At 36.2% G+C, this 25,253-nt stretch overlaps 1 protein-coding gene across 2 annotated transcripts in view; it reads right to left on the bottom strand.

Annotated features, from left to right (window-relative positions):
- Positions 1-25,253, bottom strand: part of Malrd1 (MAM and LDL receptor class A domain containing 1) — a 598,349-nt gene that overhangs the window by 263,020 nt on the left and 310,076 nt on the right. For both annotated transcript variants that reach the window (XM_075971104.1, XM_075971103.1), the window contains 2 exons: positions 2,793-3,038; positions 1,078-1,235 (listed from right to left, as the gene is read on the bottom strand). In XM_075971104.1, coding sequence (XP_075827219.1) covers positions 1,078-1,235; positions 2,793-3,038 — 404 coding nt within the window. The remainder of the gene's footprint in view (positions 1-1,077; positions 1,236-2,792; positions 3,039-25,253) is intronic.

Below are 25,253 nucleotides of genomic sequence, written 5' to 3'. Positions count from 1 at the left end.
TCCTAGCAAGTTTCTTTTAAGTAAATAACAAAAAGAAAAACCACAAAAAACAAAATCCCTCACATGTGGGACACCAAATAATACAGTATCCCATTTAAAAGAGCACTAAGGAATACTCCTATGAGAACTTTAAATTTCATATACATTTTTTACATTCAAGCATAAGAATAACACTGTGGTTATATGCTGCATGTTTCTTCCTTGGCTGGTTTTTATACCTTATTATATAGCATGGTCTAAGGTTTGCAAGTTGGTTCAGATTTCCAACAAAACATGAGCCACACAGTTGTAAATGATTCAGATAGATGAGGTCTTTGACATTCAGGTCAGGTTTTTTCCATCAGCGCTGGGGCACTTGAGCAAAGCTCATGTGTTAAGAAACAGCAGTGGTGGCGAGAGCGTGCTTTAAACTAAGATTTCTTGGAATCAGAACTAGATTCTTAAAACACATAAATGAAATACACACACACACTTCCTTCTAACTGCTGTTTTAACTTGTTAAAAAGTAAAGGTGTTTTAATTAGGTCTTGTTAATATTAATATTTATCTTGTTGTTTGTTTTGTTTCCAAACTATGCCACTTTATTATGCTAAATTAAAACTCTGATGGAAACATCCAAATAATAGTCAGGACAAAAATGCATTCGTATGTCACATTTAATCAGCAGCTCAATGCAATCATACCTTGAGTATACTCATGAGCAGCTCAGTCCTTTGTGATGTATTTGTGAAGCCAGAATGTCTGTTATTAGTACTCAATAATTATGTGAACAAGAGAAAATGAATAGTTGCTTCTCCTTTCAAATCTACAAATAACCTCTTTCCTCTTGTTGAAAAAGATAGGAAAGGAAACAGTGGAATGAGAGAACTGAGATTAACTCTGATAAAAGGAGGCTCTGGAACTAGGGAGTGCCACTGCACTTCATGCTCCCATGTCCCAGCTAATCAAACTTCATAAGGTGGGTGGCCACCAGAGCTGCTCCTTGCGAGGAATGAGGTTTCCTCTGGCCAGACCGGAACACTGTCCTCCCTGCTGGAGTCCCAGAAAGCTCTACAGCATCCTTAGCCAAGAGCCTACCTTAATGAGAATCTGAATGGACCCTGTGGCTTTTTCAGATATGAAGTACCAGAAGCTCATAGTGCAGGCAGCACTGGATTCTTTCCAAATGGCACTCGTGAAGTGGGCTTTGTCACCGCGAAGACCCACTGGGGTGGCCTCTAGATACATGAAGTGACCTAGGAATAAGGATGGAATTTAAATAGGACCAAAAGAACAATGAGAGGATTATTCTAGCTTTCTCATCTTAGTTGAGGTTTTTTATTACATTTCGTGTGATCTAGCTGCCAATGACATTTTCATCTGATATGGAGAATAAATCCATAGCCTTGTTTCTAGCTCACTGGCAGAACAACTTCCAACAGTGTGTGCTTTTAGCATCGTGCCTCACAGTATGCAAACTAAATAGTTTGCCAGGGTATTTGTGCCATCACATCAACAAGATGGTCACAGGAATCATTTAATGGACTCCATAAACTATCCAGTTATTATAAAAGAATTCAAAGATTTCCATGGCATAAAAATAAGTGAAGATTCAGTCACCTGTTATGTGTAACATGAAAAGAAAGCTACTGAGTTTTATCATTACTATGAAATTATCTAAAGCATATCATGGATGTCAGTATGTCAGATGAGTGTTTAGATCTTTGCATCTGTGACCTAACTTATCAGATCCATTTTATGTGCCAGGGAAATTTCAACATTGAACTATCATTCTGCTATTTTGTACTGCTCAGGATGTTATAGGTCTTTGTTATCCTATTAATGTTCTTTGCTCCTTGAGTGTTGCATCTGACATTGGCTATAAATACTTACTATAAATAATAGTCTATGGCCAGCACTTTTACAGATGTAGTCTTAAGGTATTATTTTCACAGTTTCTCAATAAGGTTCAATCTCATTACCTATAGGCTTCATCTATTCCTACAATCCTCTTCAATCTTAGAACCTCTGTTAGGTATAGTGAGAAAACTTCACTATCTCCATTTGACAAATTTTGAAGCTGAGCTTGTGAAAAATCAAGCGATTTGCTAATGATCAAATGAGTGTACAAATTCAGGGAGATCGATTACAGATGAGTATGTTCCATTTAGGAAAAGTGTCTGGTAGGAGCAAGTGTTGTCATTTAATTAAGGTTACTAAAACTAAAATTAATGCAAGATTGTGACTGTCGTTATGGGCTGATTTTTCTCTGCCATCTCTCAGTCCCTGATTCAATTGCCTGTTCTTATCATGATCACTGTTTGGAAATATTACCACTTACCTACCTGTTGAAGACAGGTAAAGGTGATGCTATTAAAATGAACATTAGTCAATATACCTGGGATCTAACCAAAAGGAAGAACTGTGGAAAATACCATGCCATACACAAGAGGAGTTGATGTGATGATGCAGGGCAAACTATCACCTAAAAGTGGGGAAGTTTTGAAGCTACGGGGGCCTAAGGTAGAGGCATGAAAGACCAGCTTCTTCCTCACAACCCTTAGAAGGAACCAGTGCTGCCACCAGCTTCCTTTTTGGGTTTCTGACTTCCAAAACCGAGACAGTATTTGTGTCCAGGGTCTCGGTCACTTAAACTAGGTGCCTTGGTACAGCTGTCCTAGAATATGAACACACATGCTGAATGTTTGTTTGAACAACATTCTCTCTGCCATGGGCTCTTCAGCTGCTGCTGCTGGCAATAAAGTAGACTTTATGAACATACACAGGGCAACCACAACAACCTCATCACTTACCATGCTCATTCCCAAGTGTGTGGTCTCTGGGGGGTCGACGACTTTTATGAGAGCCAATTCCTGAAACCCAGTCTGAGTTTTCAGCTAGGGAGTTCTTCCAGCCACACCAACCTTTCTCAAAAGTGCAGGAACCACCACATTCATTTTCATCACTGTTATCCCCACAGTCATCTGCAAAATTACAGCTCTGCTCTGGACTATAGCATCTGCCATTTTGACATTCTTTATAGCCATGTGAGCAAAAACCTGAAATAAAACAAAAATGGAATGATAGATTAATCCATTAATAGTCTTGAGGCCATAGAATAGATTTGTTATAATGTAACAAGGACTACACTTTGCTCGATAATTTGAGGTATCTGACTCCCATTTCTCTCTTCTAATATATTGATAGGTCAGGCTCATTCACAAATAAAACAATGAATATGAAATTCCGAAGAAAAGTTCACTTTGTACATCGACCTTAAATTTGATCTTTTACATTATAATATAAAATCAGAAAGAATCTTCCCTTTTTGACTGTTGTTTGGTTCTGACATTCTTGGTATTATTGTTATTTTTTTTAAGATAGATTCTCTCTCCGTAGTCTATCTCAAAAGTAACTATGTTGCTTAGGCTGACCTGGAAAATTCAAATCAATCCTCAGGCCATAGCATCTTAAGTCCTAGGATTACCTACAGGGACTGCCATACTTATTTCCTTCCTAAGTTCCTAGATGCCTGGAAGACAAGCTATTAAGATGATTTCCAGCTATATTTCTAGGATGTGGACTCCCATGACTGGTAGGAAGTTGCAGGGTGGCTGAGAACTGGTGTGGATAAAAAGTGTTGGGTGATGTTTCAGGAATGCACTGAAAGATGCTCTGGAAATTCCTGCAGAAATGTCTGTTATAGCCTGAATCTTAAATATCTTCCAACAGCTTGCTTTGGAAACGTAATCCCCAGAAAAACCCATTGGAAGGCTGAAGAACTTTAAGAAGCAGCATTTACTTTAAGTCACTAGGAGTGTGACATTGAAGGGAATTGTGGACTCCTATCCCTTCATCTATCACTATTTCACTTTTCCAAGAGATAAAGAGTTATGTTATGTTAGGCTCCCAGTTATGATGTGCCTCACCCCAGGCATAAAAGCAAAGGAGCCAATGAATCAAGAACTCCAAAACTTTGAGTCAAAATTAATGTTTTTTCTTTATAATTTGATGATCTCGGGCATTTGATTAATGACAGTGAAAATGCTACAATTTCACATGAGGACATTGATAGTCATGGGAAACCAGATGATGGATGAAAACTGATATAGAATTTACTGGGATAAAAACCCTGTCCCCAAGGTTTTCAGCTATTCCCTGCTGTGTACATTCCTGAACCACCATTGTGAAGATGCCCAAGTCATTGGGCTTCACTCCCCAAAACCCATGAAGATAAATTTCCATTAAGCACTCTGCTTCCAACAGACTTCCTTCCATGAATTAATTTCTGAATGATTTTTTTCTGTTTGTTTGCAGTAATGAATCAAAATTTGTTTCATTTTAGTGGATAGATGATAAGACACAAACCTTTTAATATTTAAATTATGGAACTCAACTAAGAACCACAATGCAAAAACACCTTCAGAATACAAAAGAAGGAAAAATACTTACATTAACTTTCTCACTCATAGACGAAAAAATCAAAGGTTAAAGATGTCAAATGAAATGTGAATTTTTCAAAAACAGAGTTGCCATTTAGACCTAGCTCTCAAATCTTCTAACTATGTTTGAATCCACTGGCTTAAAATGGAGAAGGCTTCCTGTCACAGGGAAGCACTACTGACGATTTGTAGGGTGGCAGAAGCATCATCTCTGAAGGCTAAAGAGAAGCTGAGAAACTAACACATTAGTTCATTTTACAAAAGCTGCCACTTATATTGATTCTGCCCATTCTAATTTATTTAGAGAAGAAAAATAAAACCAGTTAAGAATTTAAGAGATAATTTTCTCCAAGGTAACTAAGTCAAACCACAACTGAATCCTTTCAAGTTAAAGAAAATATATACATAGTTCTGAACAGAAAAATATTAAAATTTTAATACACCACAAAAACTCAGGAGATCTAATATTTTGGGAAAGTGATATATATTTCAATTGTTAAAAATTAACTACATAAATAAAAGTAAGTTATATAACTATATAAAACTATATTTTTTAACAGTTTATAAATTAATAAAGAAAATATCACTGTTATAAAAGAGTTCATTCCATTCATAAGATACACAGTGATCTTGTTGTGGAGTTCAAGACCAACAAAAGACCACTCAGACTCTATCAAGACTTTAGTCATTCAAATTAACTAAGCTGCAGCTGACCACAAATCCCTTGATGGGACTGTGGCCCAGCTAAACAAGGAGGGGAACTTTCAAAGGCAAAAACCACAATTCATTGCTGCAGACACACATTTCTACAGGTGTGGGATAACTCCTAGGGTCTTTTTAGTTCTGGAGTAATTGAAAAAACATAAAATTCCTGGAACTGTCTTAAAAGCCTTAGGTTGCTGAGGATTAGCCGCAGTCCTCTAAGATGGGGACTTTTGTCAAAATGGAGTCCTCAGCAGCTACTTTCCCCAGTGGCTCTTGGCCCTGTGAATCAGACTGCTCAGTCACTTTCTTATCGGGCTAAAGGTTGATACTGAGCCTGTAGGGTATGCAAAGTTGATGCTAAGTCTCCTTTTCATATATGTAAGTAGCCAGTTTATAACACAAGTGCCTAACAACCACAAGCAACATGCGACACTTTTCAGTTGATATAGATGTATCATATCCTAAGATATGATCTTAGGATCTTAATCCTAAAATAGGTTTAGCAATTAAAACATTCTTAAGAATACCTTCCTGAGATGGCATAACTATAGTTCAGTGGCCCACTACAATCTAATTTTAATAAAGGACAATAGAAATTATCAACTAATATTATTTACCTATTTCCAAGTTATTTTATTTGATTATTGTTTTTTGCCAAAAGCAAAACAAAGAAAAATAAAAGAAAACCAGTAATGTAAGCATAGGCATGGTTGCTACAGCTTTGATGATTAAACTCATAAGATTGTGATTCATTGATTTTTACAAATATATTTCCAATTATGTGCTTCATATTATGTTTATTGATTAAATTAGACATTTACCATTATGGCAGAGATGTTTATTTTGTTAAAAAGAATAAATTAGAACAATATGGATCCTTCTGTATACATTTAGACATCTGTAACTTCGAGGCTCAGATTTTCTTTTCTGAATATGCCAATTTGATGGATAGTCTCTTCCTTCTCTATTAACAGTGATTCTATGCTTCTAGTTACTCAGGAAATGATATCCAGAGGAACTCTCTGAATTTATGAAACATATTTTGTTATTCAACTTGACTCCTTAAATGCAGTCTTTATGTTTCATCCCATTTTTGCCCCATTTCTCTTTCACTTCTTGGATTTGGAGTGCCCTGTTAATCCCACAGATTCAAGGAGAATGATCACTGACCCAAATCATGGCCAAACTAATTAAAGCAAGCCTTTTTATTGATGTGTATGGGCATCTCTTCCTGAGGTGGGTTTAAGAGGTCATTGAAACAGGCAATATAGAATCATTTGTAGTTACTGTTACAGGTAGGACTAGCCCAATCTTTGAGAAACAGAGATTTAATCATAAATAGAAATGAGCTTAGCTTGTTTTTGCTCCGAGATATCTTTCATACCTAAGATGTAAGCAGGCTGGTTTACTGTGCACCACTTGGGCAAAAAGGCAATAATAAGAACATATACAAGAATGTACTTATGTACTTAGATACGGAAAATCTGATCTGACGTTCTCCTTAAACAGCATAAAATCCCTAAAACAATCTCTTTTCCTACTCCTTCATTTGTGACTATGCTTGACACCCATGTGCTCCCCATAAATCTCCAGTATGTGAAATATACAACTTTTCAAGGGGCTCTTGGCTTACATACACTGACATTGGTCTCTGCATTTGCCCACATCTGGCATAGGGCCAAATTATCTACAGAAGATCCTGAGGCTCTAGGAGGAGTGGTTTCCATACATATAATATTTTAATCTCATGAATCATAAAATCTCTCAACAAGCTTAGTCAAGTGTTGGCCCTAACACTTAAATATATTGCATCATATCTTCTGTCTTTATTTTGGTGAAAGTCAGTATTGCTTTTCTGGATTTTATTGCCATTTTCTGTCTGACCACTGCATTCTAACCTTAACACAAATACAATAATCTAGAACCACAAATTTTTCAATATGAGATAAATTTTATATGCGACCTCAGTTTTACAACTATTTCTACAGTAGTATCCATTATGGAAAAGAAAGTCTTCAAAATAGCCAATTTGGGGGCCAGGGAGAAGAAAGTTGAAGATGAGCCTCAAATCTATGAGTGTGCACCCGAAATTTAAATAACCAAAAAAGTAGCATTATAGTTTTCTTAGTTAAGGTTTCTATTGCTATAGTGAAACATCATGACCAAAAAGCAAATTGGGGAGGAAAGGTTTTACCTGGCTTGTGCTCCAACATCAGTGTTTATCATCAAAGAAAGTCAGTCCTAGAATTCAAACAGGGTAGGAACCTAGAGGCAGGATCTGGAGGGGTGTTGCTTACTGACTTGCTCTCTGTGGCCTGCTCAACCTGATTTCTTTTAGAGCCCAGTAGCACTAACCAAGGGATAGTACCATCCACAATGGGCTGGGCCCTCCCATATCAATCACTAAGAAAATAGAGGCATTTTCTCAATTGAGATTTCCTCCGTTCAGATAACTCTAGTTTGTGTGCCAAGTTGTCAAGACTAGCCAGCACATGATGAAATGTGTAAAGAGGTTTAGGATGTTATGATAATTAAAAAAAATATGTTACTGACTTTCAGAGTTGTTTTATGATAATTTTCTGTCTAAATCATAGACAATTTGATCATCAAAGTAAACAATAAGATAACTTCTGCTTATAGCTAGAAGTCAAAAGAAGGTATGAAATTGCCTTCAAACATAAGCAAATCGAGCACTAGGCAAATACATTGAAATTTTTATCAAATACTGAAGATAGGAATTAGAGGACTGTGGTGCTTTAATAGAACATAAGGGAGCCTCCTACTGCCACTCAAGTTTCTGTGCTGTGGTGCTTTCCTGGGGTGAATTCTGGAAGTATAAGTGAAATAGAAAACTGAGGTCTCTGTGACTGAGGACAAAGGAGTGGAAGCATGTCAAATTTGCAAGAGAGAACTATAAAGAAAAAGAACTGGTGTAGATAAAGAGATGCAGAAATGTGCTCAAGTCTTTCCCTGAATTCAGTTTGCCTATGGACAGGGCAGAATTCACAAGAAAGAAAGATAACTTCTAAGACAATAATAAACTTGCAGCTATAAATAGAAATTTTTCAAGTGTTCACAGAAAGGCAGGCATCTTTACCCCTTTCCCATCTAGTGCAAAATGTTCTTGATGAATACAAGGCATTCAGTGGGAACTTTAGAAAGGAAATGACTTAGTAGAAAACAAAGTAACTCTGGGAAGAAGTATTCTTTACAATATAGATGAGCAAACTATAGTCCTCAGTTCAAAACCACCAGTATCTGTAAATAAAGTTTTATTGAGACAGTCACAACCACTTATTACATATTAAAATATAACTATTTTTATCCAATAGTGGTAGAATGAAACAATTACCATCAGGAGTAGAAAATATGCATTTTTTAAAAAGTGCTTTTTGGTAATTCACAGAATGAAATTTTCTAAACTCTGCTCTGATTTAAGCCTCACAATAAACATTTAAAATAGTTATTAAGTAGGCAAATCAGAACAGTAAGCAAGTCGGCTGCTATCTAGGACAAAGTTCACGAGTATGTATATGTATACACACACACACACACAGCAAACTTCAGCAGTCAGCAGGCCAATACTCACAATTCATGAATAGTTAGGAATATATAATTTATATATAACTAGGGTAAAGTGCTAGAATGGAGAACAGCTGAGTAATGATGTTCAAAAGGTAAAACTTTTCAGACAGGAGAGAAAATTTCAAAAAACCTGTTTTTATGGTGAGTCTAATTAAAAAATAATATAAAATATTATTAAAAACAGATTAACATTTTTAAATAATTGACAATAAACACAATGAGCTTATTTATAAAAAGTTGTTTGAACTTCACTAATAGCTCCATCATATCTATCATGTCCTGATCATCCTTAAAGTTGTTCTCTCAGTTTTATTGCTGCTAAAGTTGTATGTATGCTTGGGGAGATGTCTGTTTACACAACTTGATGCCTTGAATTGTGTGTATATTGTGGAGTGGCAGATTTGAACTAGCAAGTATGTGTGTGTACTGTTTCACTTATATTTGATTTTTTTCATAGTGGAAAAGAAGAGATGCACATAGGAAAGTCAGGGGAGGAGTGGCAAATATAATCAGAACATGTATAAAACTCATAAAGAACTAATGAAATTATTTAAAAGAAATAAAAGAATCAAAACAAAAATATTTTAAAACAGCTATTAGAAATATAATATTTTAGGTTAATTTAACAAGATATTCCTAAGAGTAAGCACCAAAAACTAGAAAAGAATCATTTAAGTCAACAAAAAGCACTTCCAAAAAAAATACAGATTAAAAGCCAACTTTATAAATAAAAGAATTCAGAATTTTTAGAAACTTAATTTTCCTAAATGAATCCATAGTGTAACATCCCAATCATACTTTTAGTAGGTGTTTTAAAGAATTAGAAAAAATGTTCTAAAACTTGTATGGAAATGCAGTTCTTAACTTAGCCTGAAATCTGGCAGACTTACAGTATCTGACATCAGGATATCTATAAATCTCTGTGCGGAAAAAAAGTTTTGTTCCTTTGCTTGAAATAATACTTTGTGAATCTGAAACTTCACAGGCCCAATATGATCTTCCTCAATTTCTCTTCTATTGTTGTCTTCCAGGCAAGGACCATTGATTAGACACCTGGAGTTGAACAACCTTGGTTTAGCAGTTGTTGCAGCAGAGTTACCATGATCCAGGGACAGTATGGAATATTTAAAAAGAACTGTGTTCAAAGGGAACTTTGGTCAAGTTGCTTAAAGGAAGGTGCAGTCAAGGAGTTCTGCTTGGATCAGATACTATGATGATGGATGAACAAGTCTATGACTAGGTATTCAAATTCTTATCCAACAGGGGCAGAACTAGAAGACATTAAAGTTGTAATGGGTTAGACTTCACTTCTCCTCCGCTCAGGTCAGGATAGGGAGATGTTTTCCCATCCTTTTGGCCAATAAAATGCTCTTATTTACTTTATTCTTAGATTATACCTACAAGATGAATGTGTGTGTGTGTGTGTGTGTGTGTGTGTAAGTGTGTGCACATGTGTTTTATTATTAATTTTAACACCTGAATCTTGATGTGGTATTGTTTGATGCTGATATCCCTGGGACACTATTAATGCTGAATCAAACAACATGAAAGATACACTCTGCATAAGTACTTTAAAAACAACGAGTAGATTCCCTAATTGTTCCAGACTAGGTCCTTGATATTAAGGATCACTTTTCCTTTTTGTATGTTGCTGTTGTGTTTATTTGCTTGGAGAGATGGATAAAGCAGCATATTTTTCATGTAACGTGAAAACAGAAACAAAACCAGTCAGGACTTCTGATTATTTTTAAAGCCAACTATCCACTGTAGACTGAATAATTGCTTTGAAAGAACCATCAGCATATTAAAGGTTTTCATATTTATAATTTTTAAAATACCTTTCATTTGTTCTCCTTGGGAAATTGTACAAAAATCTTAGAGAGGGGAGAGGGAGAGAGAGAGAGAGAGGGAGGGAGAGAGAGAGAGAGAGAGAGAGAGAGAGAGAGAGAGAGAGAGAGAGAGAGAGAGATGCTAAGACTTTATTACTGAAGACACATCATATTCTGGTTGCAGGACAAAGAAAAGTCACACTGGCATGGGCTGGGAACTTCCTCCCTGTTGGCTAGTATTCACAGTGCCAGAAGGTGTTATGCAGGCTGCTGAGGGAGCAATGTCATTAACAATCGCACGCAACTGTGAACCCTGAGAGCTACAAGACCAACCTGTCAGGTAATAGTTGCCCAGTGCTGCAGTGAGGCAGTTACCACAGGAGTAACCAAACACCATCTGACAGGATTTCAGGTTTGCTACACAGGAGGAATTCATGTACTGTACTGTAATGGTGTCAGGAAGGAGGATAGTGGTCATAGACTTTACGAGGAAACTTAGTAATGTTTTGATATATAGATATGAGGTACAGTTACCTTCTAAATGCTATGCCCATAGATTAGTAGCACTTTCAACCTTGGTCAGAGAAACTTCTCTTTACAGTGGGCAATACTTAAAGCTGAGACTTATAACTGCTCAATGTGATGAGAATAAACACCCACTTAGGTGTTAGCTCTTTCACTCCCAAAACAAATCTATATTTCTCTTACCAGGCTCAGGACTCACTGCACAAGAGTGAGCGATAGGCTCACAGGAGCTGGAGGATGGAAAGAAATGCTGTGAAAAGCTGTGGACTAATTTCATAGCAGCACAGGTTACTTACACAAGAACCATGACACACATGGCTCATCAACATTATATGAAGGATTCAGGAGGAGATCTTTGGGTCCCATGCCTCCCTGAGAACATACATTAGTTATAGTTACTGGAAAAGGGGCAGTAATGTTTCTTGGTGGTGTAGCCAATGGCAAATTGCTTGTGATCAAGAAAAAAAAAACCTCAATCTGGTGCTCATACTGCAACAATGATTAAATGAACACACTACAAAAACAAGAACCTGGAAGGAGACTGGATTGGAAAAAGGAGTTCAGTGGGAAGAGGAGAAGAATAAGAAAGGAAATGGGAAGATGTGAGCAAATTAAATTATGAAAATTTAAAGAATTAGTATGGAAGATGAAACACAAAAAGAAAGCCCATAAAGATGACCCTAATCTTGAGAGATTGTCTTTCCCAGATTCTCTTTCTTCTTTTTCTTTTGTTGAATACAAATTACATTTTTTTCTTCACACTTTCATAATTTTAATTCTATATCGAAAGAACACTGGAGCTAGAAATCCAGCTATACCTACAAAACTAATTGTTCCTTAATGATTTAACCTGGAATAAAGTTCTAATGCCTCAATTATAAATACTTTATATACACTGAGTTTACAGATTGTCACATTTACAATAGTAAGTAAATAGGATGGGCATCTGAAATCTGAACCTCAACCATCCATAATAACAGAAAGATGCTCCAGCATTTCTCTCCTTTCGAATAACTAAAAAAAAAGTATAATAATCTTTCATGGTATTTCAAGCTACCTGACAGAGGCTTAGAGTATTTAAGGAGAATTGCTTTTGCTGTGGATACTGCAAATAGAGCAGCTGCTAGCAGACAGAGATTGAGTCTGATTTAAGGATAAAGCCCAAGATAAAAATCATTTTAGCAAAATTTTATCTTGTGATTTTATGGAACAAAATTTATCGATTTTCCCTTTCATGGTTTTTTGTCATCCAACATTAAATATAATTCTTCCAGACTTTTTCTACTACTTTGTGACTTTCTGTCTCCTTTTAAAAACATTTAAACCCTTTATTCAACTGAAATGTACTTTGGGATTCGGAATGTAAGAAATGGATTTTTAAAATGAAAAATGAGAACTGGAAAGGAAAAGATGATGCTAGTGGGAGAGATGCACACACACACACACACACACACACACACACATAAAGATGAGTGCATGTGTTCCCACATACACTGTGTGCACACACGCCAGTCTATTTGTTTAAAATCCTGAATAGATACACAAGAGCTGAAAGATTTCTCTAAAACTCAGAACATTAATAGAGATCAGGAAAACATTTTAAATCAATTGCTTCATGCTAATACTATATGCAGTCATTAAATAAACATTTGTTTTATTTAAAAAGCAATGATACAAGGCTAGACAGCAAAGCAAAAAAAGAAAAGGTCTACACTAGAAACATACTTCAAGACAAAGGATTGAAGAACATAAAGCTCTCATTCAGGAACCTAGGACAGGCTGAAGCACCTTTGAGGAATGATAGTCTAATTTAGATGGCAAGAAGGTTGACAACATTTTTGCATGCCGTGGTTTGGGAAGGATTGAAGGTTGTTTCTATTCTGAAAAGTTGTGGAAGACTATCACACTTAAACTATCAACTTTAAGTCTAGAAAAAGAAATAAGAAATGGAATGGTCCATGACTGTTTTTAGAATCTATATGAAATTTCTAGACCAGTGTCAAAAGGGAAATTAGGCAGGAAGGTTGAGCAGTCATAACAGAAATTAAGACATTCTCAGTAGTGTTCTGGCTCCCTCCTTTCTTATACTCAATTAACCACTAACACCTATTTATTTTGCTATTTAAATATCCCTTAAACAATTTTTTTTCTCAAACAGCTACATGGGACTCTTTTTTTCTTTCTTCAGCTAAAACAGGGCTCTGGAGTTAATTGCTACATGTTCATTTTTATCGTGCTCCTATTTCTGTCTTCTGTTTCTAAAGTTTCAAAACGCAAACTAGATCACCTACATGCTTTAAAGTCCTTAAAACTTAAATGTCTCACTTTTACCTTGGTGTAGGAGGTCCTTGTGTTTATGTGTTGTTTTCATTGGTTAATCAATAAAGAAACTGCTTGCCCTGATAGGGCATAACTTAGGTAGGCAGAGAAGACAGAACTGAATTATGGGAGGAAGAAGGCAGAGTCAGGAGAGAGCCACCATGGAGATGCCAGGTAAGACATGCTAAATCTTTCCCGGTAAGCCACGACCTCACGATGAACACAGATTAATAGAAATGGGTTAAATCAAGATGTGAGAGTTAGCCAATAGAAGCCTAGAGCTAATGGCCTAGCAGTGTTTTAATTAATACAGTTTCTGTGTGATTCTTTCAGGTGTAAGCTAGCCAGGCAGCTGGAACAAAGGGCCCCTGCCCTCCATGCAATAATACCCTCTTGCCCCACTGTCTTGTTAAGGAAGGGAGAAGGAGACTGTATTGTTACATTTAGGTTAAGCAACTCCATTAACATGGCTCACGTTGACTTTAAAGTCTCTGAGGTGTTCACTCTAAACAGCCTTGTCTCTTACCCTGTTTCTCCTTAGCTCCCTGACCCAATAACGTTGATTTCTTGTGGCTCCCCTAATCATATACAGGCTGGGCCAGTTCCCTTCAGGGATCCCTAAAACTTAGAGAGTTTATCTCCATTTCCCTTTGTCAAATTCATCTCCTATATCTTCTGGTATGACCAATAACACTGTCATAGAGCTGTAGCATGAACAGGGTTTCAGGTTGTTGGGGAATACTATTTTAAGGTGTGTTGCTTTTGTTTATGCTGCATTTTTTTAACTCTGTGAAGCTGTGAATTTTTTTTGCCTGTCTAAAACACCTGATGGTCTAATAAGCTGAACAGACAATAGCAAGGCAGGAGCAAGAGCAAGGACAGGTGGGGCTGGTAGGCAGAGAGAATAAATGGAGATATGAGGAAGAAGTAGAGCAAGAGAACAAGGAGAAGAAGGCATCAGGGATCAGTCACCAGCTAGACAGAGAAAGAGCTAAAGAAAGGGATACAGAAATAAAGATAAAAGCCCAGAGGCAAAAAGTAGTCAGAATAATTTAAGAAAAGCTGTCAAAAACATAGGCCAAACTAAGGCCGGGCATTCATAACTAAGAACTAGCCTCCATGTGTGGTTTCTGTGGGAGCTGGATTGTGAGTCCCTCAAAAAGCAGAAAGAGTAAAACATCACACAACAATAGGTGTTACATGAGTTTACAGAATGGCCCTGTGTCAGCAAGCTTCATGGGTGAGAGAAACTTGCTTGTATTGATGCTATATATTTTCTGGACAAATAAGAACCATAAAAAGAAATGAAGAAGCTGCATAAATCTGAAGAGATAGCAAAGTAAGCGAGCAACAGCGTTCTGAGAAAGGGCTCACTGGACAGTGAGTCAGCATATTTTGTTGTTGACAAAAATGACAGCCATGGAGCTCAACTTGATTGAAGAATTTGTAGATGGCAAAACTAAGGGCTAGACAGGCAGACAGTCATCAGCACCCATTCACTCTGGGCAAATGATAACAGTACGTCTTCCCTTTGTTCTGAAAATTTATAGCAGCTGTATAGTTTGTTCAAAATACATATTTCCAATTCTTTAAGCAATTTTTTTTCATTTGTCAATAGAGAAAATTCCTAAGTCAAAATTTTAGTTCAAAATGCTTTTATAGAATTTTATTCTATAATAAAGCAATGCCCATTTGTAAGCCTTACTGGCCCACTTAAAACAAATTTTACTTAATGGTACTAAAACATTTATCATATATAAATATATATGAAAAATATATATATTTATATAATAAATATATATAATAATATATAGAGACATATATAATACAAATGTGGGGACATAAAAGAAATGAGACTCTTTAAACTAAATACTATAAGTAGGAATCAAAACAAATCTATATTATTTTATTCATTAATACCATTTATTCAGTATATTTTAACTAAAGTAACTATGCTTAAGGTTGAAGTGCTTGAGACTTTGTGTACATGATTGGTAGTGGTATAAAATTTTTATAGCAAAGTTAGATCATAGGCTTTTTTCCTTTTGAATGTTTATTATCTAGCTAAAGCAAATTTTTTCAATAATTTGAGTTTAGGGAATATTATATAACATACATATTACAGGTGTATTAAAAATAGGAACTACAGTTAAAGTGACTGGTAAAACCAGTCACAATTTTATAACTCTATAGCATGAGTTATATCAGGCACTTAGATACATCACCTAAGATACACATAACTATTATAAGAATGCTCATTATCTTTATTTTGGACTCTGGAAATTAAGGATAAAGAAGCTAAAATGGCTCTAGTGGTGGTGCATGCCAGACTGAAGAAGAATGCCTTCCAGACCAAACCTGGTTATATATCAAGACTCTGCCTCAAAAGAATATTAAGAGAGAAAGAGAGAGAGAGCGAGAGCAAGAGCAAGAGAGAGAGAGAGAGAGAGAGAGCAAGCTATGTTGGAAGGCAAATAATGGAGTGTTGCAGAAAGGAAGGGAAGAAAAAACTAAAGTGAAATTTCTTAAGTTATACTGTTTCTAACTCAAAATTTGTAATATTATTATATTTATCAAACACATACAAAATAAAATGACACAGTAACAAACATCTGTTGAATATTTATTCTATCAAGCGGGCCTGCTACTAAAACATATGTAAGTTATGTTAAGCAATTATTAGAATCCTTCCATGAGGTAGAACCACTGGCATTCCAAGCACTTATTTTCATATTGTTTTAGAGCAGCAGTTCTGATTTTATGATACCAAACAACTAATGTGAAAAACCCTCTCTATCTCTCTCTCTCTCTCTCTCTCTCTCTATATATATATATATATATATATATATATATATATATATATAAATTCTTATTCTCGCGCTTTCTTGTCCCTTTGTACTTGGATAAGGGTCTGAGAAGAAGAGAGAAACAATTTGAAAACACTGGTTCAAGCCTGAACAGACAGAACCTTTATGAACAGAGGATCCTTGGTCAAGCCTCACTAGGGAGAACCTTCTGTGTGTGGGGGGAAGGGGGATATGGCTCTGTGAGGATAACATGACTAACACAACTAAATGCTCATGCAGACTGCTTCAGCCTCTCAAGAATGAACATTTCATTTAAATGCATCTTCATTTAAAGCATGAGCAGAGGTCACACATAGCCCAGAGAATGATAATGGCATTCCTGAAAGATAGACTGGGTTAAATTCATTAATATTGACATGCTTCATTTGTTTCTAGAAGAATTGCTAATCTGTGATCATGGAATGCCTTTCTAATACATGTTATCTTCTGTAACTTCCATTTCCCATATTGAAGTTTTCCTTGTAGAAGTTGTTCACTTATTTGGTTAAAAACATTTCTAAATATTTAACTTTTTGTAGTTACTTTGAATGGAATATTTTCCCCATTTCTTTATCTGAATATAGACACAACCATTCCATTTCAATTTTGAGAACTTTCCCCATATCATTCATATAAAGTCACTTCTAGATGCATTCCAGATTCAAATGTGAGACATAAATAAACAGTAAATCTTAAAAAGTGAACTGAAAGAATATTACTTTTTGGCTTGAGAAGGTCTGTAATTAGTAAAATGTTTGAAACAAGCCCTTGACATCATACAAAATAATCCTAAAATTGGATTGAGCTAAAATGAAGTGCTAAAGGCTGGAGAGATTGCTCAGTAGGAAAGTGGACTTCCTACTCTTTCAAACCTAACACCTGTGCTCAGAGGTCACAACTGCCCATAAATCCAGGTCCAGGAGACATAATATTCATTTCTGGTCCCTGTAGATTGTGCAGCCATGTGGTAGCTATCACAGAAACACACACACACACACACACACACACACACACACACACACACCACAATAAAAATAAAGCTGAATCTTGAAATAAAGAACTGTCCTAGTCATAGACAACTGAGCACTAAGATTGGTAACTGCAAGCCACAGACTGGGAATGCACATTTTTGTGATAAAAAATCATAAAACTAAAGGTCCTGATCAAATCAGTAATAATTACAGTTAATAAACACTAAGTTTAAAAACTTCAAAAGTCAATAGGTAGGTCATAATAAACTCCCGGGGGCTGGAGAGGTGGCTCAGCAGATCACACATACACACACACACACACACACACACACACACACACACACACACACACACATACATTCCTTAGTATATAAATACAACCTGTATAGTCTGTATAATGTCATTTGTGTGTAGATTTTAAGGGATGACCACTGGTATTAGAAAATTAGTTGGAAGCCTTCTTCCCTGGGGAAGACAAGTTCTACCATTCTTTGCATTTTTTTTCCCCTTTAGTTCTTTGTACAGGTTAGAGGCCTATTGGTCTTTCCCTTGTCTACTTTAGAATGTCTATAGTCATTTTTTTTGTTCAATTCTTGTTTATGAAGTCATGTTGGTAGGATTTTGAGGTGGATCTTTAGATATTCCTAGGAGACAGTCACACATCAAACTCTCCAATCCTCTGGATCTTACAATCTTTCTCCCCGTCTTATGCAATGTTCCCTGGGCCTTATGTACGGTAGTTGGTCTGTAGATGTTTCTGTTGGAACTAGGCTTCACAATTCGGCACTTTGGGATGTTGGAGTTTTCTGTAATGATGTCTTTATTTGTTGCAAACATAAGTTTCCATGATGAGCTGTGGATATAAGGCCAAATATTTAGAGTACCTTTAGGAATAATGTTCCTTTACTAAAGAGATGGTTGTAGGTTCTCCTCCAAGACTCATGGCTTTACTAGCCTTGTGTCGTTGGCTAGTTTTACAATACCAGTTATGACTTCACTCTTTTGAGCAGATACAATTAGAGAATTGTTGGTTACTGCCAAGGTATGCATGCCACTACTGTATCCTATGCTTCTCATGACATGCTGATCTTTGCTGTGGTTTATGGTCATCATAGATAGGAGTGTTGGTGGCTTTCCTCCCTTAAAAACTTGCATAGCTCTTCTTGATACCATGAATGCTAGTTCTCACAGAAGAGGCATTCAAGTCAGTTCCAGCTCAGGAGCTTCTGAACCCTGACCTGAAATGTGTGCATGGTATCTTCAGCAATGAGGATTTAAATTTTACTTCTGGATGGCAGCTAGCAGTAGCCTGCAATGTTTTGGAAATCCTTTGGGAGTCTGTTTGACAATCCTCACCAAAACAAGTCAGAAAGGGTTTCTACTTCCTACTGTTGAGATTCATTCTAGGTCTTTGACTCTTGGAGAGAGCAAGGTCAGCCCACATGAGGAAATTTCACTTAAACTATAATTATGTATGTATGTATATACATATGTATGTATGTGTATATGTGTGTGTGTGACTTAAATGTATTATAGGGTTTTTAAAAGGTATATAGTAGTATGATTCTTTGTGATTTTTAAGGGAACTCTCACTATTATTTTACCCTTCTTCAATATTTATTAAATCCAGTCACCCTCTCTAACTAGAGTGCCATCTTTCTACATCCCATATCAAATGTACTATCATATGACTTCAGCAAATGTAGATACAAGCATAAAACACTAAAGTGGCCCTGAAATGAACTTAGTTAGACCATAAAATCAGGCTGGATGTACTGTAAGAAAAATTCTGAAGAATTGCAAAGGTTAGTGGCTGTGAGATTAAAAATAGTCACACCATTTTGTAAGACATTTTTATAAGATGCTATGTTATCAAGAAGTTCCTCCTTTGGATCTTCAATAATTTAAAGGAGATATTTTGAAAAGAGGAAAATTCAATTTACAGCTTTCAATAAGACCAAAATTATTGAGAATTTCCATGCTATTATTTAATTTATTCTTTGCCTAACAACTAATTTTTACTTCTGTTGTGCCAGGTTCTGTCCTCTGTTGTGGAAAGTACAGCAGAGAAGGCAAGCATTTCTCCTCATGTGAGTTGTCCTCTAGTAGAGAAATGGTGTGGGCGGTCCTTCTGTCAGTGTGTTGCTTTTATTGATTAATGAATAAGGAACTGCTTTGAGCCTATGGCAGGGAAGAATAGACATAGTGTGTGTGTGTGGGGGGGGGGGGGATAGGCTGTAGAGAGAAGCAATGGAGCCATTGCCAGAGTAAGACATGCCAAAACTTTGCCAGTAAGCCACTGCCACATGGCAATACACAGATTACTAGAAATGGATTAAACTAAAATGTAAGAGTTAGAAAATAAAAAGCTAAAGCTAATGGGTCAACAATGATTTAATTAAAACAGTTTGTGTGGTTATTTAAGTTTTGGGTGGCTGGGTCGAACAAGTGGCACCTCCCTCCAACAGAGAAAAGATTGACAAAATACTCAGAGACCATAACAGTCAAAGTGTGATTGGGTGGAGAAGAAAAGGTCTTCCTATAGTATGGCTATGGAAGTGATTTAAGTAGGGAACTGAATACATGGCAGGAAACACTTGTTAAAGCAAAGAGACCCATTCTCAAACATGAAGATCTTCGTGAAGAAAGACTAGAGTTTTGGAGAGACTAGGGAATCTCAGGATGCTGAATTCCCAGTGAGAAATGTGGATGCCATGGAGAGAAAAGTAAGGGCAGCAGGCAGGCTCTCTTGGTTCTACTGGAATGACTTTGATTTTACTCAGATATCTCTGGCAAAGGACCATATGGAAAAAGATGATGTTAAAAATCAATCCTTGGCAGGCACACAGAAAGTAATCAGTGGAGACTTGCATACAAAAGGAGACTGTTAGAATATCCAGCTTGGAAGTGAAACAGTTTTAGACCCAGTGTGGTCATGTGTTAAGCAGGGAACACTGGTAAGGTAGTGCATACCCAAGAAGGGTAAGCTCGTCTCATCAGAATGTTGGAGTCTTGATGGTGAAAAGTAGTGAAATTGAAATTTTGTTTTCAAGTATTGAAAAAAGTTCATGTAATATATTTTGATAATATTTTCCCTCTCCTCTACTTTCTCTCAGATCCAAAATACTTTTATGATACACTCTGGGTAAATTAATCATAGATTCAAAATGAATAAACAGAGAGTGAAGAGAGATGGGAACCACTTTTAGAGCTTCGGCATAAGACAGGCTGAAAACCAATCATTTACTTTAATCAGTGCAAAGTCTAAGGCTGAATCAAGATATATTTTAGTTGCAAAAAGAAAGAAATATATCTCATCAAATAATATAAATATGTTGTTTTTGCAGGGCTTTGTCTTGTATCATTTTATATGCTTCTCTCCACAATTTCCTGAAAGGTGCAGAGACTAGAATCTTCTTGGACAGATTGCAGAATTGAACTTGAGAGGAGTCTAAATGATCTTCTGGCCTGCATAAATCAGCCAAGATATATTATCACAGCAAATCACACATTGGCAAATATTGACTATTCTGCTGTGTTCAAGTGTTCTCTCTAGAGAAAAATAATGCTGAAATTTCCTTGAAGTTTACTGATGACTAACCATTTCCCTGGTGTGTTTAGAGTGAAAAATACCTCCCGATGACTTATAAAATGTTGAAAAATGAACCAAAGACTGTATCAATGCAGTAGTGACAACTAAGTTTAAAACTAAATCTTCTCTTGAAGTGTTTGTTGATTAAGCACAAAACTAGGAAATAACAGGAAATAAAATTAATTTTAGAAGATCCTGCATAGTTTAAGATGCTATGTTATATCATTAAAAGTCCAAATGATTTTGATGGATACATAGGGATAGCAAACATTTAATACACTTTTGTGTACTAAAGACAAGGTTAATTACAGAAAGCAAATCTCTCTTGTTAACTATTTTTAGGACCAAAAGTTGCTATATTAAATTCAATTCACAGTTCTTGAGTAACTCAAAGCCTGGCTTTAATTTGTTCCCTTAACCTTGTTGCATAATATTATCCATTATGAAAATTGTTACTAATGTAATTAATGTACCACCATCAAGCCTGTTTTGAAATATAAATGATTTATCAAATATTTTGCAAATGAATGTATCACTATTATATCCAAACAAGGCAAATTTAATTGAAGAAGTGATTGGTTAAAAAATTAAAAATTCATTATCAGGCATCAAAGTGTGAATTAGTCTCACTCTTTCTCTATGGTATTAGTTTCTTTCAGATTTTCCCTACATCGTGTATCTATTCACACAAATGTGTCTCAGTTCCCCTAAGTACACCATAACCTTTAGATGCTTGAGTCACTTAACTGGATTCACCCCAGTGTTGAGTCTAATTTTCTTTATACCTAAGCCTTACCACTTTCACTCATTCTTTGGAGAAAGAAAATATCAAATAATGGATTTCAAATAAATAACAGTGGGCAATGGTCCCACTGTGTGCTCTAGGTCCTTTGAATACAGAAGAGCAAAGACAGCCTTCACCTAAAAATCAGATGATGAGGCAGAGTTAATCAGCATCTAACATATTTTCCACATCCTAAAAACATAGTTGGAACCAAAGGCGAGAGTATATTGAGGCAGAACCCTGGCAATCCTGTGGAAGCTGTTAATCTTCCCAGGTTTTCAATACTAGTTCTGTGACTCATTGTCAAAGGAGATGTACTTAGTATATCTCCTAAAGATGCAACAATTTGAGTACCCAGAATTCTCTAGGCAGAAAGCCTCCTTTGGCCAGAGTCTCTTATCACTAGCAATAAAAAACAGATACTTGGAGATCAGGCAGAATTTGGAATTTTTTAGTTCCAAGTAGTGTGTCTATGAGACAATTCCTGCATACCTGAAGCACTGTGTACTGTTGAAGATATCAGTGAAATTCAGCAGATTTTCTGATCCACTTGAATAAAATAATCTGGATGGTCTCCCAGACAGAGTGATTAAGTAATAAATTTTCTTTTTTGTTGTAGGGGTCACATAAGGATTAAATTTTCCTTTCTTGTATTTTGGATCAATATTTAAGCTTCAGTCTCCAATCTTCTTAATATTTAATTGGGGCATTAAGGCTGGCAGGCACTGGAATTTGGTAGAAGTAGAAATAACCTCTACATCCCGAAGTTGTTAGTAAATCTGCACTTATGTAAGAGGTAGGCCAGTCTAAATTGTCTAGTTCTGTTTTTCTGATGTTGGCATGAAGTTAGTTCTGAGAAGAGCAGTTAGTAAGTTGCTCAGGAAATTGTGAAGACATGCAAGAGACACATGGGGAATTCTACCCATATAGGAAAGCTGGAGTAGATACTCATTAGAATTAATGAGCTATTCTCAGGCCCAGATGTGAATCTCTCCTCCAACAAGTCTGTCTTTCTTTCTTTGTTAGAATTTATCAATTTGTCACTACTACAATAGGAATAATCACCCCTTAAAAAAGTAAAGGGTCACTGTGGCATTAGCAGATCATTACTAGGCAGGACAGTAATGCTTGTGAGAATTCAGGATGACAATGGGAAATAAGTCTTCTCTGGTTTAAAAGTGAGCAAGATAAGGGCATTGCCATGACTGTGATGACAAGCCAAAGTCTGCTGGTGGTATACTATAGGACTCACAACAAATCAAATATTCAGAACTTTACATATCACCACAAAATTTAGTGGGTGACAATTAACTGTATACTTTTAGCTGAATCCATTGGGTTGATGTGTTAAGGTATTCCATCATTCTAAACAAGGATTTGAACGCCTTCAGGAAATCTGTGATTTTATTTTTCCTTCCTTGAATATTAAAATTTCTGTGATAAGTATAAGAAACCTTATTGATGGTTTGCCAGGCACCAGCCCCACTACAGCTTCCCTTGAAGATGCTCTCTATCATCAGGGGAGCCCCTGTGACATTTGATGAACACTCAGTGCACCAAGGTAAAGTGTCTATAGAAATTACTTGTTCAGCAGCATCTGAAAGATGCTCTCCACAATCAAAAAGACCCTGTAATGTTTCATGAACACTAAGTATACCCAGGTAAAGTTTCTATTCTAACTGCTTGATCAGATGCAATGGCAAAAAGCTCTCTACGATCAAAATGGTCTCATAACTTTCTATGACTATCCAGGGTACTTATAGGGAGAACTTCTATAGCAACCCACACAGTCAGAATCATCTAACATGGTGCAGAACTCAAGTCTGAATGGTTCCTCTCCACATGACAGAATGATTTTCTTTTCTTATTTTACACTTCCTAATCTACTGATTGACATACACACTTCAGGAAAAAAACTCATTTTCAAGAGAAACATTTCTCTAATGTTCATATTGTCCCCTGGCCTGATTCATTTTATTTTAAATGGGTCATAATTTATGATTTTTGATACATAGGAGTTGGAGAAACTTGAGGGCCATCCTCAATCTCTCTTTTCTTCAAAGGAGATCAAATCAATGTCCTTTGATTCAGTCTCATATTTTGGAAGAGATTCAGAAATGATCTGAGAGTCACACAATTGAATTAATAGCTGAGGAAGGACTATCAACCACAACATAAGATCCTGAATGTAGAAGCCCATTGCTCTAAACAGTGTGGAAAGTTGCCACAGCACGTCAACTTTGCTTGATTTAGGGAGGGCCTGTCTTTATCCCAAAAACCTTTTAGCTTCCTGCCTTTGAAACCTAATACCAAATTTAGTGACCTCTTCCACTTTACAGAGTGGTACTGGCAGAGCATATCCCAAATGTAACCAGTTCTTTCCACAAAAGACAGATCATCAGGGATTTTGCACAGATTCTAAAGAAAGCACGAAGCAGCTCTGGCTGGGATCCTCCATCGATTGTATAGAATTTATTCTCCTTGGTGAAAATGGAGTCTTAGAATGTGGTTCCTATGTTGTTGAGGATTGAATGTTTCATTCCTCTTTTAGAGAGTAATGAAAATTGTCACTCATCTCTCTCAGAAAAGAGCCACGACAGTTCCTCTTATCACCCGAATATGTTCAACTGCCTGGACGACTAGATCTAGAAAGTGGTCAGTACCAAGGAACAGCCTGGCATACTTAACAAAACTGTAGTGTAATTTCAGTGTTCCACCTCCTGCCTAGAATTTGTTTAAATTTGGTGATAGCTTATTTCTTTGTAGAAATCATGCTACCAGAATGCATTAGCTATTTTTGTTTCCACCTAGTCAAATATCTGACAGAAAAACAAGACAAAATACAAACTTAAGGAAGGAAAGATTTACTTTACTTTGTGATTTCAGAGAGTAGTCTCATGCCATGATTTTGTGATTTCATGTGCTTGGACAGAACATGATAGAGATAGGGCTTGTCAGGTAGAAGAGCTGCTCACTAAATAGTGGGCGTGAGTGAACTGGAGACCAGGTCTAACCTCCAGAGGTTTCTCCAAAACCTACTTTTCCTACTTGCTAAAATCTGTATAAATTGTACGCCACTCCCCAGTAATGTTATATGCAGAGAACATTGTATTGAATATATGGGCCTGTGGGAAATATTTTATTCTCAAACCTTAAGTAATAAAGCCTATCACATTCCATTTTCTGGATTTTATTGAATGATGTATGGACCTTTGAAAAGTCTTTGAGAGGCCAACATAAACATAATTAGGAATATATATCTGCCAAATTTAGAGTCCTACCTCTTCAGTTAATACCTGGGCTATTTGATGGCGCTATTTAATAAAGGACACAAAGGTATTACAAAGACCTAGACTATAATAATTCTTTCACCATAAAGAATGGCTAATCTATTTCTAAAATGTCCTTATTTGATTTGCTCTTCATATGGCAACTCAACATTTTACTTGTCATTAATCAACAGAAATAAAATAAAACAACTAAAATAAAATAAAGCAACTACTCCTTCCTTTTTCAAATTAATTTAATATTACAATAGCTTAAGCATACCTATTATTATCTTTTTGTGTTTGTATTATCTTGAACAATACCCTTTAAGCTTGATATGTTAGTACCAAGATTACTAAACCACTAAATATTCAGTCAAAAGAAGGATCAAGTATATATATTGATAGAT

Source organism: Microtus pennsylvanicus, chromosome 4 (assembly GCF_037038515.1).
Source record: "Microtus pennsylvanicus isolate mMicPen1 chromosome 4, mMicPen1.hap1, whole genome shotgun sequence".
In the NCBI taxonomy this organism is placed as follows: Eukaryota; Metazoa; Chordata; class Mammalia; order Rodentia; family Cricetidae; genus Microtus; species Microtus pennsylvanicus.
This window is presented reverse-complemented; position numbering and strand designations above follow the sequence as displayed.